This window comes from Stigmatopora argus, chromosome 19 (assembly GCF_051989625.1).
Source record: "Stigmatopora argus isolate UIUO_Sarg chromosome 19, RoL_Sarg_1.0, whole genome shotgun sequence".
Classification (NCBI taxonomy): Eukaryota; Metazoa; Chordata; class Actinopteri; order Syngnathiformes; family Syngnathidae; genus Stigmatopora; species Stigmatopora argus.
Window position 1 is genome coordinate 8787856 of NC_135405.1, and position 24666 is coordinate 8812521.

The 24666-nt window shown below is 43.6% G+C and overlaps 2 protein-coding genes across 6 annotated transcripts; one reads left to right on the top strand and one right to left on the bottom strand.

Annotated features, from left to right (window-relative positions):
- Positions 1–418: 418 nt before the first annotated feature.
- ino80 (INO80 complex ATPase subunit) lies at positions 419–20621 on the top strand. Of its 5 annotated transcripts, none has more exons than XM_077587580.1 (36): positions 419–626; positions 1854–1908; positions 2008–2217; positions 2279–2412; positions 2483–2550; positions 2615–2761; positions 2829–2949; positions 3033–3238; positions 3344–3397; positions 3495–3698; positions 3775–3970; positions 4045–4112; positions 4710–4913; positions 4988–5068; positions 5136–5231; positions 5768–5827; positions 5907–6049; positions 6146–6348; positions 6502–6587; positions 6932–7099; positions 7185–7318; positions 7389–7456; positions 7522–7615; positions 7980–8172; positions 8392–8532; positions 8631–8856; positions 15848–15975; positions 17516–17610; positions 17726–17798; positions 17871–18029; positions 18105–18207; positions 18268–18356; positions 18443–18598; positions 18812–19016; positions 19331–19543; positions 19669–20621. In XM_077587580.1, the coding sequence occupies exons 3-36, from the start codon at positions 2054–2056 to the stop codon at positions 19845–19847; spliced, it is 4659 nt and encodes a 1552-aa protein (XP_077443706.1). In that variant the 5' UTR covers positions 419–626; positions 1854–1908; positions 2008–2053; the 3' UTR covers positions 19848–20621. The 5 variants fall into 5 exon arrangements, with proteins under 5 accessions (XP_077443706.1, XP_077443705.1, XP_077443708.1 ...); XM_077587579.1 differs by having other exon boundaries at positions 419–594; XM_077587582.1 differs by having other exon boundaries at positions 419–594; positions 19672–20621.
- A 1419-nt stretch (positions 20622–22040) lies between these two features.
- On the bottom strand, positions 22041–23794 carry chac1 (ChaC, cation transport regulator homolog 1 (E. coli)). The gene is made up of 3 exons (XM_077587961.1): positions 23166–23794; positions 23030–23065; positions 22041–22609 (listed from the first exon to the last, which is right to left on the bottom strand). Exons 1-3 carry the CDS (start codon positions 23337–23339, stop codon positions 22229–22231), a joined length of 591 nt encoding a protein of 196 aa, XP_077444087.1. The 5' UTR covers positions 23340–23794; the 3' UTR covers positions 22041–22228.
- Between the last annotated feature and the right edge of the window lie 872 nt (positions 23795–24666).

The window sequence follows — 24666 nt, forward strand, 5'->3', positions numbered from 1 at the left end:
AGAATAATAGTGTCAAATTTATGTGGTTTGCAAAAATATTTTTGTAATCGCACATTTGAAAATTATTAGTTACTGAATAGTTTCCCGTTTATGACATCAAAGTTTCTGATGACGTCACAATTTCCTTTGTGCACTAGCATTCCAAATATGGAGTTAGCGCATGGTGACGTAGGACGTAGCTCGGTAACCTTCTTAGAGGTCAGACACTACTAATCGAGATCGGATGATCGAATAAACACGCATGGCAGTTTTTATCAACCGTTGACGCATTCCGTAAAATCCCCCTCTTGGTGTTTTTTATACTTATTTTTGTATGAGGTGGGGTTTAAATTTAGCACGGTGCCTTGGGAGACGCTAAAGAGGGAGCAGCTGCCGCTCGACGCTCGATTTAATAGCCTGCTCCTTGCTTGTGCCTCCATGGCGTCGTGTCTCTGTGCTCTCTCAGTAACAGAAAGTGGCCGCCTCTCCGCCGCCGCTGCAGACTCAAAGCTCACAGACTCGCTCGGCGCCTTTAACCGCCATTTTGGAGTCAGGGAACCGAGAGTCAGCAGCAGCGGCGAGAGACACGCGAAAGGGGCCAAACGGGGGCCCGAGGTGAGAGACACCGTTACAGCAAAGGCGCAAAGGTGGGGGGAAGATGGCCGGGAGGGAGAAAAGAATTGAAAACACGGGGATCGCTTATACGTTCGCGACTTGAGCTTCCCTCTGCAAGGATAGTCAGGCGCGGGCGGGCTGCTACGGGCCTTGCCGCCTCCCCCGACCATCGGGCCAGACAAATAAGTCAATAAAGCTGGATCTTAAGATATAAGTAAACCAGAGTAGGTGGCGGCCTTAAAGAGGCAGATGAATCTGTCCACTTCATATGAATGTTAAGGGAAGGGAGGCTGTGTCAGCTGTCGTTAGCTTCTCTGCAGCTAATTGCTAACACGGCACTAAATTATCCTGCAAACCTGCCCAAAGTCGACTCCGCCCGGTCCATTGTGATTCAAATTGACCCAGTGACAGCCAGTGTATGCATACCATAACCCGATTCATGTTGAGGTGTTGTGATGTGGCTACTTGTTAGCCTCGTTAGCTATTTTGCTACATCTAAGCTAACCGTCCAATTCGGGGTTCAACGGTCAAGGTTAGCCACCTACCCCAAAGCGTAGCCGAACTAGGCGACTAACAACATCTGAAGGAGGGCAATAGACCTTAAAGTGAACATCACGACACAATTCACCTCATTTGAATCCCATTCATGAGTTTAAATTTAATCCCCCTAAATTTCAATTTATAAAATTGCGTGTTTAGTCTTTCTTAACTGTAATATAATGAGGCAATATTCGAGTCTCATATTTAGCATCTGTGTGGTAGACAAGCTCGACTATCAAATATGAATTGCTTAATTATTGTTTTTCATCATACTATTGTGTTATTCTCGCCGCCTACTCCTAAATATCAATAATTTATTTAGTTGCATTTTCACCCATTTGCTCATTACATATGCATTATTTACTGATTTGTACAGTGCTTCTGTTTGCACTGGCTTGCATTGTGCTTTTTGCCCAATCCTATTAAATGAATATTTATTCAATTTTTTGGTCTTGAAAGAACCCCTGTCATCCTATTCCCCATTAAGTGCAAATCACATCAAATGGCACTGCAAACCAAATTTGGGTTCTGACTGAACCAACTTATGTTAAAAGTTATGGAACACTGTATACTAAAAATATTAGTGTATACACAACCAAATGATGAACACTAAGCTTTTAATGACAGACAAATGAGAAATTCCCCCAATTAACTATATAGTAGAGTAGCATGTATTCTTGTCCACACTGGCCTCATACATAATTTATGTTTGTTTCAAGGGTTCTGTGTGTCAAAATCCTGCACTTGAAGATCATGACAGCATTAAAAGAGGAGGTAGGCTCATTTTTTTTACACATGAACTTTGAGGTAACCTACTATTTTTGAATGAATGACAATAAAACATAATGTTTTCCTTCATTCCATCCCTTGCAGTAAAAGTCCCTGCCCATACCGGGTGGGTGGGGCGAATTTTGGCTGTATGGCGTCAGGGCAGGGCGGGCGAGCCATGCCGGCCGGGGCGGTGGCGGTGGCGGGCTCGTCGGGTCTGGCTAAACCTCTCTACCTGCAACGCTTGGAGCGCTCCCTGAGGCTGGACAGCTTCTTGCACCAGACCGCCGCCATTTTCAACCGAGACATCAGCAGGTACTGTCAAACAAGTCTTTTTCTCAATTTTGTAATTTGCTATAACCTCTTACCTTTACAGCGATGACAGTGATGACAGTGATGACGCCCTGGACTCCGGCCTCTCCATTGAACCTTTGACGGTGAAGAGGGAGCCCTCGGATCAAGAGGACGCCTTTGCTGAAACCAAAGCCCTCAATGGCGTGCTTCTGCCAGGTAAATTGCTGTGACATTCTCCTCAAGTGTCCAATCATAACATCAAATGTGATTTTTCGCACTTTTGCAGACCAAAAGACAGACAAAGCAAACCTGTACAATTTCTCTAAAATGAAGAAGAACCGAAAATGGTTGAAGGTGAGGAATATGTTCTTACTTTTGTGCCCAAATGCTGAGTTTTCTAAATGATTTCTCCCGTCAGAGCTTGTTGTTGAGCGACAACACCACCGACTCGGACACGGACTCGGACGACTCGGACTTCAGTTTGTCGCGTGACGAATTGCACGACATGCTGAGGCTGCACCGCTATACCAGGCAGCATCAGAGCAAGTTCCACACGGACCGCGAGGTAAACGCAAAGGCTTACTTCAATGCGCCAGGAATACTCAATTTCATCCACACATTGTCAAATCCAGTTTCAGCAGTACCAGTTCTACAGTACGGGGCTACTCTCCAGTCAAGACCTCTTCTACGAGCAACAACGACACTTCCTGGGTCCAAAGAAGAAGAAAATCAAAGAGGAGAAAAAATTCAAGGGTAAGGGGAATAAAAAAACAACAAAAGCGGAAATGAATGATGTTCTCGTGAGGAAACATGTTAACACTGACTGTGTTTTTCAGCCAAGCTGAAGAAAGTGAAGAAGAAAAAGAAACGTGGCGACGGCGAATTTTCAGACGAGGGCATCCCTTACATTGCCAAGACCTTCGCCAAGTTTTCCCAGGATGCACCGGGGCCCATGATGAAGAAGAAACACCTGAGCGTGGAACAGCTTAACGCACGGCGCCGCAAGGTCTGGCTCACCATTGCCAAGAAGGAGATCCCCAAGGTTGGTAAACCTCATAATTCAATGAATGTCATTTCATCACAACTACCAAATAAACCAATTCTACATATTTGAAATCTTATTCATTATTTTGGACCTGTATTGCAGTCTTTCAAGCAGAAGACATCTGCTAAGAATCTGGTGTTGACCAATGCTAAAAAGGTAAAGCCAGCAACACTTTGTAAATGACTACTGACGAACCTTCCAAAACAACTTTTCATTTTTTTGGGCGGGGGTCTTAATTTTGTCCCATCTTCAGTTGGCTCACCAGTGCATGCGAGAAGTGCGGCGTGCTGCCATCCAGGCGCAAAAGAACTGCAAGGAGACGCTTCCACGCGCCCGCCGCCTCACCAAGGAGATGATGCTCTACTGGAAAAAGTACGACAAGGTGGAGAAGGAGCACAGGAAGCGGGCGGAGAAAGAGGCGCTGGAGCAGCGTAAACTGGACGAGGAGATGAAAGAGGTTGGTGGCGGGAGAGCAAGCACAGGGTTTTTTTTCTGTTTCTTTGCACTTTCAAAATACATTTGTTTGTGTCCAGGCCAAACGTCAGCAGCGCAAGCTGAACTTCCTCATCACGCAGACGGAGCTCTACGCTCACTTTATGAGCGGAAAAGCCTCGGAAGATGATGACGATGCCCAAGAGGAGATTCTGAAGAAGCTGGATGATACCAGCTCGCGACGGCAGATCGACATTGGGGGAGGCGTGATGGTCAACGTGGGACAGGAGGACTACGGTACGGCGGGTCTAATTTCCATAAGCCCATTTAAAGCCATGAAAAGCGTCTAAAATGCGATGATGTCATTTCAGACAGTGACTACTACAAGTCTCAGGCCCTGAGGAACGCACAAGAGGCTTACCACATCCACCAGCAGAGAGTACGTTAACATTACAAACAATGTTCCCTCTAATTTTTTGTTTGTCTGGGCAGAAAGACAACCTCCCTGAGCACACTGAGTACCGGTGTGAGCAACATCATCATTGCTCGCTATGGGCACACACCAGTATGACACCTGCCATAAGCAGGTGTATGTCTACTACACATAAATGATTTAGTAATAATAAAATGTAATGATTAATATCTATGAATGGGCGGCCCGGCGGATGAGTGGTTCGCGCGTCGGCCTCACAGCTAAAAAATAAATAAATAAATATAAAAAAATGGGGCTTTTATTTTGTGCGCTCCATATGATTTGCTGTGCACAGAGAAGACGAGAGTAGTGCGCAATTGCGCACGCGCGCAGCTTAGAGGGAACATTGATTACAAATACACTTTTGTATTTTGTTACATAGACTATGTTGCTGTAATTTTGGGCATTTTACACAAACCTTGAACCACAACATTTTTTAGAGACCAATATCTTTTAGAAGAATCGATGTTACAATTTTATATTCACTCACATTTTTAGGTGTTGCCATCAGTGACTAGCATGGTCAAATATCGTCAAATGACCACAATTCTCCCCCCTGTGTAGACACGCATGTTCGATGAGGACGCCAACGACAGCCGCCGCGCATCCTCCTCGGCGGCCGCCGCCTCAGGATTCGGCGAAAGCTACAGTCTGTCCAATCCATCTATCCAAGCTGGCGAGGACATCCCGCAGCCCACAATCTTCAACGGCAAACTAAAGGGCTACCAGCTTAAAGGCATGAACTGGCTCGCCAACCTCTATGAACAAGTAAGACAGCATGTTCATAACAACGAATTGATTTGATAAGGATGGGTGGAGTCATTTGATTTTAATATCCGCAGGGTATTAATGGTATCCTCGCCGATGAGATGGGACTTGGGAAGACAGTCCAGAGTATTGCCCTGTTGGCCCACCTTGCAGAAGTAGGTGCAAAATACATATACAGTTGTGTTACTCATAATTTGAGTGTTTTTTATGCCTTCACCACAGCGAGACAACATCTGGGGTCCTTTTCTCATCATTTCTCCGGCATCCACGCTCAACAATTGGCATCAGGAGTTCTCACGCTTTGTGCCCAAATTCAAGGTGGGGATCTACAGCAGGCTTGCTTTCACTCACTAGGAGGCAGTATACTATCAGGAAAGTGTCGCTTGAGCTACACAGTGATTTCCATTTAGCAAAAAATGATGTATACGTGCCGTGAACACACACTAAAACTCACAAGTGTATTTTCACTTTGACAATAAATCAGCCCCGGTCCATTCGGCTAATGAGCTGTGAAAAGAGTGTATTAGAGTTATAAGATAAGCTTCCTCAAGACTGACTGAAAACAATTGAATGGCGGTTGGTGTTGATCGATGTAATGATGCAGAAATGCTTTTCACATCGCATTTTTTCAGCAACCTTAGAATCGGAGCAGTTATTCATGCTTGTTGCTCAGCCAAAATGTCTCCCGTGGGAGCGTCACATTGGCTATGTTTTTCTTTTTGAGTTTTGCTTGCAGCCTCATTGATTCACATCCCTCAACAAATAAACTAGGATTTAGATCTATGCTTGTCAAAATACACTGCAATACTTTGATAGTCCTATAAAACTGTGCTTAATGATAATTTGTCCCCTAGGTGTTGCCATATTGGGGTAACCCTCATGATCGCAAAGTTATCCGGAAATTTTGGAGTCAGGTAAGCAAGACATAGATGATGATTATACACACCCACTCCTTCTTCTAGTGTATAAGATCTATTGCTTGTGTGTGTTTAGAAAACGCTCTACACTCAAAACGCACCGTTCCACGTTGTGATCACCAGCTATCAGCTGGTGGTCCAGGACGTCAAATACTTCCAGAGGGTCAAGTGGCAGTACATGGTTCTGGATGAAGCTCAAGCATTGAAAAGCAGTACAAGGTGGGCGTCTACTATATTTATAATGGCCTATTTATTCGTTTTAGCGTTGCACTGTGTGGAAAATAACACTTAGTATCACCAAATGGGTTCTTTCAGTGTGAGGTGGAAGATCCTTTTGCAGTTCCAGTGTCGGAACAGGCTGCTCCTCACAGGGACGCCCATTCAAAACACGATGGCAGAGCTTTGGGCCCTACTCCACTTCATCATGCCCACGTTGTTCGATTCTCACGACGAGTTCAATGAGTGGTTCTCCAAGGATATTGAGAGCCACGCCGAAAACAAGTCAGCCATCGATGAGAGTGAGCTTTTATTTTATTTTTTTTAAACGTAAAGAAGTTTTTATTACACTTACTAATGTAACAAAAAAAATGAATAATTCACTATGGTCTTCCAGTTAATTTATTCTGCGCCGTTTGTCACAACCCATATTTATCTTGAATTTTTATCCGCAGACCAACTTTCGCGACTGCACATGATCCTCAAGCCTTTCATGCTGCGCAGAATCAAGAAGGACGTGGAGAATGAGCTCTCAGACAAGGTATTGTGCAGGCCCACACATGCACACAAACTTTCTTTTCCCACAAATGTCATCAGGGTATAGCATACTCATGGTTAAGACAAAGTGTGGCACAATGTAAACCCCAGCGAACTTTCCTTGAGCAGCTCATTGACAATAGTTAATGTAACGTCGTGATAATGACCCTTTGCTGGCAGATCCTTGAAGGTCCCACTTGGAGGCTCCCCGTCCGTGGGAGTTAAAAGTTCACCACTCCCCCACATTTATCTTTCTTTCCCCCTTTTCCTCCCGCCTCACCAGAGTATAATCCTGTCATCCGTCTTTCATGGTGTCAATTAGCTTGCCATTGCTACTTTCTAATCCAGATCGAGATCCTGACCTACTGCCAGTTGACGTCTCGGCAGAGGCTACTTTACCAGGCCCTGAGGAACAAGATCTCCATCGAAGACCTGCTCCAGTCTTCCATGGGTACGGCCCAGCAGTCCCACACCACCACGTCGTCGCTCATGAATCTGGTCATGCAGTTCAGGAAGGTAAGGCAGAATAACTGGTTTGCGTTTAGATAACCTCTGTTGCGTGTATACTGTAGTTAATGCCTGTTTTTGTTGTTGTTGTCAGGTTTGCAATCACCCCGACTTGTTTGAACGCCAGGAGACGCGATCTCCTTTCCACATGTCCCTCACCCCCTATGTCCTATCCAAGTTTCTTTACCGTCATGGCCTCCTTCACACTAACAACCAGTCCTTAAACAAGTAAGAATGAAACACATCCACAGTCATGTGCGGTGCCGATCACAACTCACAAAATATGTTTTCACTTCAGGTCACTGCGAGTGCTGCTGTCTCCCTTTTCCCCAAATCACATCCAACAGTCGCTCTTTCACAGGAAAGGTAAGTTGCGGTGCAACTTTTAACGACTCACTTGATGTTAATATTCTCACCATTGATGGTGTCAGGTGACGACGAAGGAAACTGTTTTTCCTTCCTGCGGTTCATTGATGTGTCGCCGGCGGAGATGTCCCACCTCATGCTGCAAGGCACTTTAGTCAGGTAGATACATTTTAAATGATTCCTTTTCTAAAATGGGAGCATACAAAAAAATGTGATAACTTGCCATGTCAATGTTTCAGAAAATATGTATGGAAATCAAGTAACAATTATTCCATTGTAATGTAATGTCAATATTTAACACCCATTATCTAACTTATTATACAATTTAATTACAGCACATTTGAATTGTGATCAATCGAACACTGCTTTTGATCATAGTATAACCAGAACTTAATTACCAGCTGTTTCATTTACTATTTCATGTATGTAATTTAGATCAGCATATTAAAAAGTGACACATATTCTTGGTTTTCATTTTTAATGAATAATTCCTTCTCTGCCTTTGATTTCATCCCTTCCACAGGTGGTTAGCCCTTTTTCTGTCCCTGAAGGCAGCGTACCGGCTTCATTGTCAGCGGCTGTTTTCCCTCCAGGAAGAAAGCGGAGGAGAGGAGCGGGGGACGTCGCGGTCCAGGCGTCTGTCTCGCAAAGACCTCCTTTTGTGGATACACAGACCTGCCGCCTTCCCCAACACACAAAGCAGCCCTGTGCTTCGGGTGAGACTCAATGTAGCTCCACTGCCAAATAATAGATCACAATCCACCAATAGATGGCACTGTGCATCCATCATTTCTTCCACATTCCAGCGAAGGCTTAACTAGCTGCCCACCATGGGAAAAATTCTTTATCCATCAACATTGCAGGTTTCAGGGAATGAGATGTGGTATTTAATGTTTTCTCAACATTAACACCCATGCGTTGTATTTGTTTATCAGAACCTGGTCTTCACCGCCCTCAGACCTGGTATGGTCGGTCACACCGACGTTACCATCCACTGCCGGCGCTCCGCCACCACCCGGCTGTTGCGATGCCAGCCCTCACTGCCGCCCAAATTCCTGCTCGCAGCCACACCGCGGGTACGTATACGTGTGCGGCAACTAGCAAGTCATCTCGACGATTAAACTGTCGTATTTCCCATGTATTTGAAGCCGCCATCTTTGATTTGATCACATAGGTGACGGCGGTTCCCCTGGAGCGCTACTGCGCCGACCGAAGTGCCGAGAACGAGTGGCGAGTGATGCGCGCTGGGGGCGGCACCATCTTTAAAGAATGCTTCCTCTACGGCACCCCTGACCTGGCAAAGGACTGGCGGCAAAGAGCTGGCGCCTTTTACCCACAACAGCCCGGTGGGGTGATGGGCATCTTCCCTCAGCACGGCTGGTCGTTCATTCGGATACCAGGTAAGTCATGTAGCATGAAGATAGGACTTCCCCCAAGAAAACTAGAGTCGAGAAGCCCACTGGTGGCTCATCATGCAAATTTAAAAATATTATGTTAAGTGGCACGGTGGACTAGTGGTTATCGCGTCCGCCTAACAGTTCTGAGATCGAGGCTACAATCCCCGGGGGGACCATTAAATATATAAATTCCAATAAAATAGACAACAAAAGCAACACAACCTAATTTGTTAAACAAACTTGATCTCATTCCATATTACTCCCAAATCCATTAATAATAATAATATCACTTCTAATAACAACTTTAAAATTAAGGGGCATTCCTCGAGTGCCCTTCTTGCAGCCTTTTGTGAAAAAACAACAACAACAAAAAGGTTGCACATGAATGTCATCGTCTCAGCCAAAGTGAAAAACAACTGCGACATAATAAAGTAGTAGACATTTTTGTTCCCAGCTTTATTTCCTACATCCACTGACCACTTCTACCCTGTGAGAAGCATGTGGGAAACACCACAAAAGGTCACCTAAGGGTTTAAAGAGTCAGTTGAATTGGGCATGTCAGCATCCTCTCCCTCTGTGTGTGTGTGTGTGTGTCATCGCAGTCACTAATAATATGGGTGTCTACGTGTGCTTGAGCGCAGACTACGTATAGCTCGGCAGATTGCGGGTCAGTCGGGAGCAAAGTAGAGGCTGATGGATGAGCGGCAGGAGAGAGGCCGCCACACTTATACACACAACACTTCCTTTCTCACTGACCTGCAAACAATGATGAACGGCCGCTTGTCATACTTTGTGTTGACCACCCTACTTTCGCTGAAATTCTCTTTTGGCAGGGAACCTGAACCCACGCGTTCGTTTTGTCTGGCCTCATTGGCGCTTAAATGAACAGATCTTTTTAGTTAGGGCACGTTTTCTCCTAAAAGAAGTCTGGCAAAATTAGGAAAACCGGAATGTGATTTTGTCTAGGATGGTTGCTAGAAAACAAAATGTCGGATTAGCAGTGCTTTTTTTTGGCATTGGTTCTTGAAGTGTTTACATGTATGCCTAACCTTGTGGTTAATGTTTGTATTTTCAGTATTGATTTCTGAAATACATGACCTGAATAGATTAGGGTGACTACCAGAAGATGAGTAGTATTACTGTATTATACTCTACAGTCTCTACTTTCTTGAAATCATAGCAAACCCTTTTAAATCGCACATTTTGTTCACATTTGGAGACTATAAAGGGATTCATTTTAGTTGGACAAAATTGAATTCATGCTCCGTTTCAAGTCCAATCCATTTCACATGGGTAGGCGAAAGTGATCATTTCTAAATCTTTTATACATAAACCTAAAAGATTATAGCCTTTTTTTGCTTGCCTTCCTTGTCAATGTGTTTAGCCCTCAGTAAGAAAGCAAAAACAAGTATTTGCATGTTTCTGTGAGAACCGTCTGAGCTCTCCTGTGAAGTTACGGAGAGGCGGACAAAGCCAGGAAGTTGATGTGCTCCTCATTGTTCAAGCGCTTCGTTAGGTAACACCATTAAATGCTGTGTGTGTGTGTACATGTGTGTGTGTGTGTGTGTGCATAGAGAAGAAAGAGCGAAAGCTGGGATGTGTGATTGAGAAAGAGACAAAGACTGAGTGTCTGTGATTGAGCAGGTGTCTGCGTTTGCGTGAGCCGGCTTAAGAGCCTCACGGTGTGTGTCGATTGGTGTGATAGCCGCTGTTTGAATTTGAGGTGGTATTTTGCATGCGTGTCATCCAGGGAAATGAGGTGTACGTTAAAACTCCCAATGCAGATCGACATAAGTCTTGCCCCATGACTGACTGTGTTTTGGGGCCAGAGAGCCACTCACAGGCCTCCCAGTGTGTCCCAGTCTGCCGCTTCTTTCTCAGCCTCAGGAGGAAGGAAGTGACCCAACGGCGCGGCACCCGTCCTCCGCTGAGCACATTGTTGCCACATCAAGGCTCAAGATATGTACAGTAGCCCGGGTGAAGTTTCCCAGCCTCCCCCCAGCCCCCCACACCTTTAGGAACAAATGGCAGGGCTTGAATGACTGTTTGTTTGGAGCGCCATGGCATGACTACCATGTTATCAATGGAGGAATCTAATCAAGGGGCTTATTAAGGAAAGAGCTTTAACAGGAGGAAAAAAACAAGGCCTTTGGGGCTTATGATGCATTTTTTGGAATTGGAATTCAAATTCAAAACGGTTCCCAGGTGTCTTGCTAACACGTTGTGTGTGCTTTTATTATAATACCCCAAGGAAAAAGAATTATTAGTTGAATGTATTTGCATATGCGCTATAATTATTGGTCCTTAGGGTATTTTTTTTCTAAGGTACCAGCTTGCCAGCACAATACAAGGCTGTAGGGGCATGTAAAACTTATTTTACATCAGTCAAATAGCCACCCCCTTTATTTTAGTGTATGGAATGAACACTTTTTTTAGAGCATACTGCACTTGGTTTCAAAATGGATAATTCTATGGGTGTTTAGGGGAAACATGGCTGCCGCATACTGTTATGAAACACAGAGCTGTTTTGCTCTCACGCTTAAGGATGTATTCGCGGAACCTTCCGCAACACCGAAATAACCGTTCGCTGCTGTCTTTGTGGGTCGTGAGCCGATGACGCTAATTACAAGAACCCCTTCCGCAAAATAACCGCCTTCTCGCGACGTGGCGCCAATGGAAGGATAACGCGCGAGACCAGACAGCGTGACGTTGAGGAAAATGTTCCGAACTTTTGAGATGATTGTATTTGGAATGCGTCAGCAAATGTCGCCCAAGTCCATGGGAGAGAGGGGTTGGCGTAACCCACGTTGGGACTGCGGGAAGTGCAGCTGGGCCTTCCTGGCTGTTCAAAGGAACGCCGCTCGTGGGCACAAAAAAATGCCAGGAAGTGCTCCGATAGAAGGGGCATAAAACAACACGGCTGGCTTTGGTTTCATCCCACTGGCACTAGTGACCCCTCCATGGAATTCCATCCATAATGCCTAGCTCAGCAAGTTACAGGCCCAAAAAGAAAACCCAAAAAATGGCATTCTAAGTCAAGTAGACTGAAGGGGGAGACATTGGCCACATGATCATAGCAGTCCAGTTCTTTCTTGTTAGTAACCCCGTTGATGTAAATGACAGAGTTGGTTCTGTGGTGAAAAACACGGAAAGTCTTAATCAGACTTTCTCCCTTGTGCGGCATATTTGTGGGAAGGCAGTGGTGTCATGTTTTTCTCAGGTTTCCAGTATACATTTGGTCTTAAATTCTCATCTCATTTTCGGAACCGCTTTATCCTCACTAGGGTTGCCTGAGTGCTGGAACCTATCCCAGCTGACTTGGGGCCAGACTTGGGGGACACCCTGAATTAGTGGTACAAGGAGAGAAACAACCATTCACGCTCAGACTCATATCTAGGGGCAATTTAGAGTGTTCAATCAGCCTACCATGCATGTCTTCGGAATGTGTGAGGAAACTGGAGTACCCGGAGAAAACCCACGCAGACCCGGGGAGAACATGCAAACTCCACACAGGTGGACCGACCTGGATTTGAACTCATATATCCCACTGTGAGGCCGACGTGCCAACCACTCAGCCCCCTAGTCTTAAATTGTACCTCAACTTTGCTAAATATTTTTTTTGTATTATTTAGTATTTGTCATCCAACATTTGTTTTATTCATGCTTTAGATTGTGCTTTTTTTCTAGCCCAAACCAGCAATTTTTTCTCACCAGCTGTGGTAAAGCATACAAAAAAAATCCATCATTATCATCACAGTACTTATTTTCATTTTACACCCATTTCAACTTTTAAAACACTTTAAGAAAGAGTAGAATTTCCACCAGTAGATTAAACACACACACAGTCAATGTCAAGAAGTCACCCACATCTGCTAAATTTGAAGGTAAACAAATAACTTCATGTAATTGTACTCATCTCATCTTGGAATTTAATTCTGACTGTTGTCATAAACCAAACACTTGACAAAAAATACCATATTTTAATCCATCATCCTCACATTTTTCCTCTATTTTTTACTCTTTTTCATCATACTTCAGAATTCTCTTAGATAAAACCATCCAATTCTTTTAAAAGTTTTTTTCTTAACCTGTTCAATAACTGAGACCCTCTTTGTACCACCAAAATTTGCGAGCATCTGGCTATAAAGACAGTGTGCCGCCACCGTCGTTAGTAAATCAAATTTAAGATTCCCCGTCGATGGCAGTAAAGTAGCGTCGGGCTAATATTTCCATCATCCTCGCTACCGAACAAGTGTTGCACATTGACTTATTGATTGGGACATATAATGTATCATGATACAGTGAGGGTCTGACGTTGCGTTCGATCGTTCATTCGACCCCCATCTGTCTCCATTTCTCACATAACCGGCCATCCATCATCTTTCATCAAGGAGATCGCTTGCCTCCCCATCTCCAAGCTGGCCCAATTCCCGTGGCCCGTTAAGCGTTAGGAAGGGGAAAAAAGTGGATGGGGGGCTGGGGGCAGGACGGAACGAGATTGGCCGGCATGGTGTAGTATTAATAAAATTAGCACCGTTAGTCGGTTTGGGAGTATCAGACGCCAGGCACCGGGGCTTGGCCGGGGTTAATTAGCTGGCAGCAGGCCTCTAATTGGGTCAGGACCGTGTCAGGCCTCTGGCTCTGGTCCTGCAGGGATTGGATTACACCGTCAGGGAAAAGGCAGCCGGGGGGGAGTGACAGCGGTCTTTTTTTTTTCCTTCCCGATGTTGGCAAAGTATGGTGAAGGAGCTGTAGGGGGTACATAGGGTAGATAGGAGAAACGGCTCCACCTAATCTGCCAGCAAGATGAACAGGCGGGAGGGACTGCTTGGGCCAACACCCCTTTTAGGATGGATTGGATTGGGGGGGTTGTGAAAGCCAGGCAGGTGGTGAAGCTTGATATCTGTATCCATGGCAACAGCAAAGTGGTATGACACATGGGATTTGCTTGCATTTTGGGGCATGGTGGTCGCCATGCTGTCATCTTTGGGATAATACGTTTTGTTTTTCTTTACTCTTAACTAAATAATTAAAAAATATGTTGGCTCCTTGCTATGAAGACCCTAGGAATGTTATTCCCACTTAAATAGGTATGCTTGATGACGTTCCTTAATCTTTGCCAATGTGATTGTAAAGTCGTAGTTTTATTTGGTGCAACACTCAGTGCAATTTGCTTTAACAACCCCAGGTAACCTTGTATATATTTAATGAATGTAAAGTTATTATTTTTGTGCACTAGATGATTCATTCTTTTGGGCCCCATAACACATCATCCGTCATGTCAGTGGTAAAGTCTGGACGGCTGAAACGCTATCTGCTAAACAGCAACAGATTGCTAGCAGTGGCCAAGCAATACTGGGGATGCAATGCATTGCAAATTGTAGGTTTTACAACTTGTTATTCGTTGTCGAGACTCCCTCGAATCCACTTGCACTTTTCACCTCTTTGGCCTCCCCATCGGTTTCATCGCCAATTACAATACCACGCAGATTACTCTCTAGTATAGACAGAAAACTCAAAACTGCAAATTGCTACCCTTAACACACTAGGCTCCTCGTTTGGCATTATAAAAGTAATTTTAAACCAAACCTGCTATTCCAGTGTCTTGGAACTAGATCAACATTTAGCTTACCCCGTTTTCACACGACTGACCAGGACACCCTTGGTGTTGACCCAGAGGTGAGTCTCCCACATTGCCCCCTAACTCCCCTGGGTGTTTCCCTTGTTCATCGCCTGCTATTAGTTCCTCTTTAACACCTCTGCAAGCCCTGACCTTGCTGGGGTGACTTCACCGGGTCGTAGTTCAGTCCAAGTGCACATTAGCATAGAATGCCACCAGCATAAGAAGGAAAAAGATATAAGCTTCTCTTGGGGTCTGCCACCTGTGATTCCAATGACAACAACCTCTTGGCCATAAAACACTATAAATATTCTATACTATAGCCAGTGAACTACTTTGATTTCTTCACAAATTTGCCCATTTTACTGCTTGAACCTTAACAAAATGAGTTTGTTCCATTTTAGAAGCAGTTTGGAATGCCTATTTAAAGGGAATGAAAGGAGCTCCCCTGATTGGCTGCGATTGAAAAGGGCTGTTATTGCTACTTTTGTTTGATTATTTACAGCATTGGACTAACCTGCCCCCTGTGATAGAGGATTTGCTTGAGTTACGTGAACACAGTCCAAAGATTTCTTTGTCCTCTTACCGTTAAGTCCGATTCGTCCTCTCCCGCTGGGCCTCCGTGGGGTCAACCAAACTGAGAGCCAACCTTTCAGGGGGGGCATGACCCCTTGGTCTGACAGTCAACGGGTGGGCGGCCTCCCTCGATCTGCCGTTTTCCAGATGACATTAATGCCTCATCGTGTGGACTTATTTCACACTTGTGGGAACCTGGGCCTCCACCAACTGTTCAGCCCGTTTTATTCTTTGTACGTTGGGGGTGTTATTCACCTTTCCCCACCCCATACCCTTTCTCCTGCGGTGCTCCCTAAAAACAGCCCAGTCAATAAGGGCAAAGGCTTTTTTAACCGATCAGCCTCCTTTAAGAGGATTGAACCTTAGTGAGCTGATCTGCTGGATGAAAAGGGGGTTTATCCTTGAGAAGATGGCTTATTGAGGACTTTCATTGATCGGTAGGGTTCTGTGTGACCTATGCATGAAGCTGCTTACTCTGAGGGGATTCTTTTACTGTTTTTTTGTTTGTTTGATTGTTAAAATATGTACTTATTATAAAAAGATCGTATTAAAAATATCAAATTATTTGATAAATATGAAAATGAGTAAAATCTAGGTACAAAAAAATCAAGACCTACAGTTCCTGCATATTATTCTTTTTTTATACACATATTTAGGGAAAAATCGTTTTCTGTGTGTTTTCAAATAGAAATTATTATTGCATCACAGGTAGTATTTGACTACGTTTTCTAGATATTTGCAGATTTTTTCTTTTCTTTTTTTTAAATCATGTAATTGGCGTGTTTTTTTTCCCTGCAGATAAAGAGAGTCTAATCACGGAAAGTGGCAAGCTTCACACCCTGGATATCCTGCTGAGTCGACTAAAGGCTCAGGGACACCGAGTCCTCATATATTCCCAAATGACCCGAATGATCGACCTACTCGAGGTAAAAACACACACTCACACACATAAATGTGGTGGTTAACTTTCATGTGTTATTCATTGCACAAAAAGACAAATATCCATTAAAACATGGCTGTCAGGTGCATATCAGGCTGTTGTTTTATTAGGTTCACCCCTGCCAGCAGAAGTCGCCTCTGCTACCCTTTAATAAGCCTGCCGGTCCCTCGTTAGTGCACTCATTAGACAGCTAATTAACAGGTCCGGGTTAACGAGCGGGGTCTCATCTGGAGGGGCCCTGGAAGCAGCCAGATGGGCGAGGGGGGTGGTAAAAGGGGCGACAGGAGTGGCAAGAGCCTCCGGGGACTCAAAGACAAATAACGTGATGATAAGGAACGATTGAAGATGATGAAGATTTCTTAAACCTGTGAGAGTCTTGACTTTTTCTGGGTGCTTGTTTTTAATTGGAGGGATCTGTTCATCTTTATACCAAAAAATGGCTAACTGGTACTAACCAGTTTGAGTCATTTGGGAACTTTTGGATGCTCAGGGATTTTACCCCATAAGCAATTATGCTGGTTGATCGTCTACTTGGCTGAGGACCATCTTCATGTGCATCTGAAAAAAAGAAGAATATACAAGAAAATACTCTTAAATGCTTGGATGCCAGTGACCTCATACAGTAATGGATGGCGGTGACAGCATAGCCGCCGTTAATGGGTTAAGGCCAAAACAACAACAAAGAAAGAATCAGAGACCACAGGTTGAATAAAGTATTTTTATTAACTTGAGACAAAAAATAAAAAGTCTGGCACTGAGGATTGTTTTTCTAAATTATATCTACCAAATGTCATACTCATCTGTCAATGAATAACAGAAGAGTAGCAATTTCAGTGAGTGCCCTTTCCAAGAAAAACAAACAGATGAACTTTTGAGACCTCCCTCCTGGCGGTCTACAAAACAAGAGTGCTTGCTACAGGCTTCGGACAAAAAAAATCTAAAGGCGGCATTTTGGCGAGCTCTAATAGCTGCTAATATTGCCTTCATTGAGAACAGATGGGCCGGCTGGGATGGCAGCCAGATATTGGAAAGCAGGCCTTGTCATCATTTGGGTTTAGAGAGGGATAAAGGTTGGGGGGGGGGCTGAATTGTGTCAAACGATGACTTTCATGATTCTAGCGAGAAGTGAGTTTTGATGCCATGCTGATCTCCATGTTTCACAGCAGGGAGGTCAGAGGTTTGAGGGCAGGGCGCAGGGGGCGCTTAAAAGACAGATCAACATGTCACCTCATCACTGCTGTTTGCGCTGACCTCCTGCTCTTTTGGGGGGCCCCCACACTAACAGCTTGGCAGACCTCTGGGAGGATAGGAAGTTGACTCCATTGCGTCTTTAGTTTGTATCACGATCAAAGTAACCACGCTGGAGACTCTCAAGCAAAATTATTAGAGGATTATTTAAAAAGGGGTTGGGTAAAAGATGAACTTTTAGTTGTTAAGTTGATTCTCAGAAATTAAGTTAGACATGAATTTAAGTGTGCACCTAACAGTGATTTTACCGTTAGTATCTCCACTATTGTGCTTTGCAGGAGTATATGGTTTACCGCAAGCACACTTACATGCGCCTAGATGGATCCTCAAAGATATCTGAGCGCAGAGACATGGTGGCGGACTTCCAGAGTCGGTAAGTTAACACTCCTGACACCATCGTCTTTTCCACCGTTTTAGGCGTATTAATGATCCTCAGTTCAAAATAGTTTTAACTGTCATTGCCTTCCATTCTTACTGTCCCCGATTAGGACAGACATCTTTGTGTTCCTGCTCAGCACTAGGGCAGGGGGACTCGGTATTAATCTGACCGCCGCAGACACTGTGAGTTACATATTGAAGGCATAATCACATGTGTAAACTTGCCCAGATTTTACTGATGAAACCGTCCTCCAGGTCATCTTCTACGACAGTGACTGGAACCCTACCGTTGACCAGCAGGCCATGGACAGGGCCCACCGCCTGGGGCAAACCAAGCAGGTGACTGTGTATCGACTTATCTGCCAGGGGAGCATCGAGGAGCGGATCCTGCAGCGGGCCAAAGAGAAGAGCGAGGTATGGCGCCAAGTGGAGGATGTCAATCACATGATGGATGCTTGATTACTATATTGATCATTTGTGTGTGGTTAGATCCAAAGGGTGGTCATATCTGGAGGTAACTTCAAACCTGATACGCTCAAACCCAAAGAGGTGGTTAGCCTCCTGCTAGACGATGATGAGCTGGAGAAGAAACGTAAGGAGTTTTCTTCTTTTAAATGGAAGATTTGTTTTTAATTTACATTTGTGTATGCAGTGCGTCAGAGACAGGAGGAGAAGCGACAACAGGAAGAGTGCAGCAAGGTGAAGGAGCGCAAGAGGAAACGGGAGAAATACGCTGAAAAAGTAGGAGCGCCAGAGTTTCAAATTGCTGGAAAATTTCCCATAATTTGATCGCAAAGACCTAAGACTCTGTTTCTTTTTTATGGCAGAAGAAGACGGAGGAAACTGAGAGCAAGAAAAGGAAGGAGGCCAACTTGGTCATCTTGCACGCACCTTCAGCTGATAACTCCAACTTGTCGGCGGATGGTGACGACTCCTTTATCAGCGTAGAGATGGACTCCGCCATGCCCAGCCCGTTTAGCGAGGTGAGGCCTAAGAGGCTTTTTCATTTCGTAACTCGCTCGTACAATCTCATCTCATGTTTCTCATTTGGCATTTTGTGCTTGAAAATTCTGCCTCTCACATCCTCTTTCCATCCTCTTGATATTATCTTCTCTGCTCCTTTCACCAACCCATCTCCACGTCAATGACTCCCTTTTACTTTCCCTGGTACCCTATGTATGTATCCTGACCCCCAGCCTTTGTGTATGTCTCTGTGTGCTCCTCTCGGCCACCAGATCTCGCTAAGCAGCGAGCTTCAGCCCGGTTCGCTGCCGCCGGACGCCGACGAGAGCAGCAACGACATGTTGGTCATCGTGGACGAGCCGCTGTCTTCGGCCCCGCAGTCGCGTGCTACCAACTCGCCCTCCTCTGTGTCGGGATCTGTCTCAGACAACATGAATGGTCAGTCCCGAAATGGCGGTTGATTGTATCGCAAATGTGAAATTAAGACATTTTATTAGCATTTCAATTCATTTCATGAATATTTATGCTAAATAGAAAATCCAATGACCCACGTACTACAAGGAAATGAGATAAAAATATTATGAAAATACAAAAGTTGAACTTTTCAAAAACTAAATCTGGAAATATTTGTCTTCAAGATAAAATGTGAGGATATAAACAAACTAAGAGATCAATGTGGAGCAATATTATACAAAGTTAAAAAACCTCAAATGCCTTTTTGTTTTTGTTGCCAATGGCGCCCTTTCTTTCAGGCGTTTCGACAGACACCATCAGTCCGGGAAGAGGGAGGTCAGGCAGGAGTAGAGGTCGCCCAAAAGGTTCTGGGGGCGGGCCCAAGTCCGGAGGCAAAGGCCGCGGGCGTAAGTCAACGGCGGGAAGCGCGGCAGCAATGGCGGGAGCCATGGCCGGTGCGGCAGCGGCCTCTGCGGCGGCGTACGCTGCATACGGATACAGCGTTTCCAAAGGTTGGTTTAATGGAAATGTCTTGATGACAACGTGACATGTTATTACAACCTTGCTTTAAATTTCTATTAAAAAACACGCACAGACACTTGTTGAAGCTCTTTGTAAAGATTGAGCCCTTTTTCAGCAGGTCTGTCCGTGTCAACCCCCATGCAGCCTTCCGTGGGTCGTTCAGGCAGCGGCCATGCCTTCCACCCCGTTAGAGGCTCGTCTCCGCAAGCCAAGATCATGGGGGCGTCCACAGCTCCAAATCCATGCAAGCCGCTTCTTCACGGGCAACACAACCTCGTCAGGAAGAGCAAATGACCCCCGCGATGCACTCGTCGGAGTTCTGATGGACTCCCACTATACAACACAACTGACCTGATCTCACTGTGATCCTTGACCACACACGCCGCAACCCCCCGTGCCTATATTTTCAGCAGTAAAGTATGGATTTCATGTTCCGACAAACTGACAATGGTTACAAATCCCAAACCTTTCACGCTTCTCTTTAACGTGGACTCCAGATTACTCCGAAATCCCAAGGGCTGTCCCATACACTGAGCCAATCCTTCCTTATGCGTCAGCAACCCTCGTCCTTCATCTGTTTGGTTATTTAATGAGTCCCGTTTGCGGACCACCCTGCATTTCAATGCTCACTCCCAAACTTCTGCAGATTTTTTTATTTTACTTATAGCGCCTATTTTTCTATCCACCAAGACAAACACAGCAGGTCTTCACACATAGAACCAACCAGCAGTTTTTTTAAACATATATTTGACAGTCAAATATTCCAAAATGAGGGTTTACTGACTCTAATGTGAGATGCTGCTAATAGAAAATAAAAAAATTGAATGAAAAGAGGTAGTAGTTTAGTAATTAAGTTATTTCAGTTCAGAGTAGTCAATTTGCCATAAGTGTGAATAGGATATTCATTTGTAAAACTATTGTACATTGTAAGGAATTCGTTATATACTGTATATACATAATTGGAGGGCGCAGTTTCTTTCCTTGAAAAAGATGGTCATGTATGGTGTTGTGTGAGTGCCTATAAGAGGGAAGTGTTAAAAATGTGACTATACAAGTAATTGATCTCCTCTATCCTATATATATATATATGTATATATATATATTTATATATATATATATGTATATATATTTATATGTATATATATCTATTTATATATATATATATGTATATATATATATATATATATATATATATATATATATATATATATATATGTATATATATGTATATATATATATATATATATATATATATATATATATATATATATATATATATATATATATATATATATATATATATGGATATATATGGATATGTACATAATGACAAGGGTGAGATCATCTCTGGCTCCCTTCCATATTTGCACGTCTATTTTTATAGGTCATGTGTATAAAATGAACAAATGTGTCTGTTTTATAAACAAAGTGTTGCGTGGAAATAAAAGTGCTAAATAGGATAATGTGTGAAGACTATATCATGATTTTTAGAAGTGTAACACGCTGAGGACTGCTAACTATTAATATCAATAGACATGGAATTATTTGAAATATGTAAATAAGCAATTTTCTTAACTAAGATGTTTTTTGGATTGTAGTTGAAGAGAATTAAAATGTCATTGCTACTTTTTCATTTGCCTTAATTGATTCTGTTTATTGCAGAGTGGAGAAAGATGTATTTTTCTTTAGAAAAAGCATTTAGAAAGAAGATGAAACGGGGAAAATTCAAAACAAACATGTATGACTGGGTTTTTAACCTAAATCTAACCACAGACTTCATTTCCCACAATTCCCAGCTGTTTGCAAGATGGCATCCCACTCCTTTACGGCACCTGATTTGCACCTGTTTTACTTAGACAAAATCGAAGACTACATCCATCGTACCACGTTTCGCTATTTCAAGGCTTTAAATGGTACGTATAATATTTCATCTTCAAATATTCAAACACGATCTAATGAAAACTAGTTAGTTTTTGCGATCAATTATATTCATGGTGCATGTAAACAATGCTAATTTGCCATCTTTTAGGAAGGAAACGATTACAAAACGCCAATAAGGACATGCACAAAGCCTGCTAAATACAAACGTGTGGTAAGTGCACTTTAAAAAGATAATCTATTGTCTGAAACGTTTAATTTAGGAATAAATCAACAATCTGTAAATATTTTGATCATAATTCAAGTTGATCTTTGATATTATGCATACTAGTCTAGTTATGCTGTACTACATCCAATTTAACTGTCCATATAAAGCCAACTCTAAAATGTAATGTTTGGCTATGGTAATCACGTAAGTGAGTAATGTAGATATAATCATGGTGCACATAAATTGTAGTTATAACTACTAATCTCATAGAATGTTGCCTCAAAATGCATTTAAGTGTTGGGGATTCCCCTAACATTTGCCTATTTGCATTACTGTATTTATGACCATATAGTGTCCTCTATAAAATGAATCTAAACATGCAAAAAAGTGTAACCATGAAATAAGAGCTTACATTTTGTTTATTTTTTAATTATTCCACACAGATGAGTTTTAACAACCATTTGTTTAATGCATGTGCAGAACCTTTACATGTGCAAAAGAAAAAGTTACAGTACAAAGATGGCATAATACGTAGTGTTATTATTTGAACAACAAAAGACTAATAAGTGAGCTTTAGATGCATAACAAGCTACTGGGTCTCCAACATGTAAGAGACCATGGCCAGTGCCGCAGCTTCCACGGCGAATAGGTGCTGGTCATCCACGTGCGGGCAACTGGTACGCATAAAGGTGGCCAACCGGAGCAGGTACTCCAGGTTGTGCCCTGTGCGACCCTCGCACACGGCAATCCGGGCACCGATCTCCTCTGGCGCGGCGGGCCCCATGTACATGGGGTTGTCTGTGGTGGCGATGTACAGCAGCGCTTGGACAGCAGGGCCGCCATCTTCCGGGTGGAAGACCACCATCTCGGTGTTGTAGCCCCCGTGCACAGCCTCGCGGACGTTTAGGTACTCCAAGGCTGCTTCCACCTGGGCACCGCTGACCTCAAAAGCCACACCCCATGTGCTTGCCTGTAATAGGAGATATTCCACATAATTAAAAACGTATCTATTTAAAAGCATAACTATCCTAGTTTGCCATCCAAATCCAATTTTACCTATTAAATATCAATATATACATATTTTACAGCTCAACATGTTATAATTAATTGCTGTAACATTTAAATAGGATTAAAGTGTGTTGAAATCATAGGCTAGAATGTCACTTCCAATCACCTGAAGCCTTTTCTATCTATTTTGCATTTTAAAAAAGTTATGTTTGATTGTAAGTAGGGTTTAACAATTTTTATTCCATGTATTTTAGCATTTTATTGTTCAAATTATCCAACCAAACTGTTAATTTAAATTTGTCACAGTCCAGTAAGGCCTAGCTGAATGTTTGTATGTAGAGACTATATTCGCAACTCAAACAGATGCTCAAGTGCTACTTACGTCATCCTCTGGGATCAACGTCACCACTCTCGCGAGCTGTAGAAAGAAAAGGGAGGGAGGGAGAGATGCATTTGAGTAAACCATCCTTGGAATGAGAGACGATCACGAAATCCCGTTCCCAAAAATCAATGCTTACCAGCTCATCGCTGCCACGGTGGAAGTTGTCCCCGTGCCAGAAACGTCTCTTGTAGCCTTGAATGTAGCCCACCTTGCTCCGCTTGTACTTGAAATCGGGCTTCCACACAAGCGAACCGTAGCCGAAGATCCACAGACTGCTTCTCTTGGCGGCGATGATGTCTTGAGGCTTCATCTTGCTTATTTACTCACGACGTTTAATGGTGTTTAATGATGCTTATTAGGTGGAATCTCTTTAAACTAGCTGGCTACAAACGTTAGCTTCCTCCGGTCCAGCAGTAGTGGTACCGGTTGGCTCGATGGTATACCGCGAGCGGTACTGGAGCCCAACTGCCTAGCAGTTGCGTGGACGCGGGTTCGCGTTGGAGTTAGCCGATGCATCGCCATTGCAATTACAGATGCCGCATACTGCCTTTCAGAAATCCATGGTGCTGGTAGCCGCTCGGGGGGCTAACGATGGGGTCGCGAATCAAAGTATTTACGGCTTCGGCCAGCTGTTACGCCGACCAAATACTTTAAAAACACGCCTGTTGGTGCAGAAATCAAAGCTGTGTTGAAGAATTACCTGAAATGTTCCACTATTTGTCTACGTGTCCTTCTGTCAAGGGGGTTCTGGGTGTTATCGCGCAGAAGGAGTCGCTTATTTATATCCTTCAGTGAGGGGAGGCTGAGCAAGGTTCACCCTTAACCAATGGGAAGGAAGAGTTTCCCTGCAGGGTTAAAATGTACACAATCGGATTCAACGATGCCGAAAAAGGACGTTCCTTCAAGCCATTCGATCTCTGATTGGCTGGCATCACTCGGGAGCTGACGCCCAATCAGCTGAGACTCATTGGGCAAAGAGTTGTCCGTCAATGGTAGTTCAAAGTCTATTTGCTGACTAAAGTGTCTTTCAAAACTTTCCGGCTGATGCAACCTTTTCTTGGCCTTTCAGTTGAGCTACAGGCAATTCAAGAGGACATTGCATCAGATTATTTGATATGGCTGTGTTTTTGCTCAAGCATACAACGACTGAACATTGCTATTTTGACTATCTCAACTCTTATATAATGTTGACGTGGCATCCAGCACATGGATTTATGCTTGTTAGACCAGCCAAGATTATGAGCATTCAAGTTACTGAATGCCTTTTTACATCTAGTCTAATCTAATTTTATCTCCAAAACAACTATTAACTTTATATTTACAAATGACACATTTAGTGACAAACAGAACAAAGCATATTTTCGTGCTCTGTAAAATAACCATTGCAGAATGACACTCCTAAAAACCCTGCAAACAAAACACACACATTGTTTATTGTACTACATAGCATATTTCAGCAGGTCGTATTACCTTAACATTCTTCAAGATAATAAAAAATCATGGCGGTTGCGTTTTAGGTAGAGGTGGGTGTTTCAACAGGAAAATGGCCCCAAAGCACATCAAAAGTGGTAATGGAATGGCCAAATCGGGCTAGAATTACAGCTTTAGAACGGCCTTACCAAAGTTATGACTTAAAA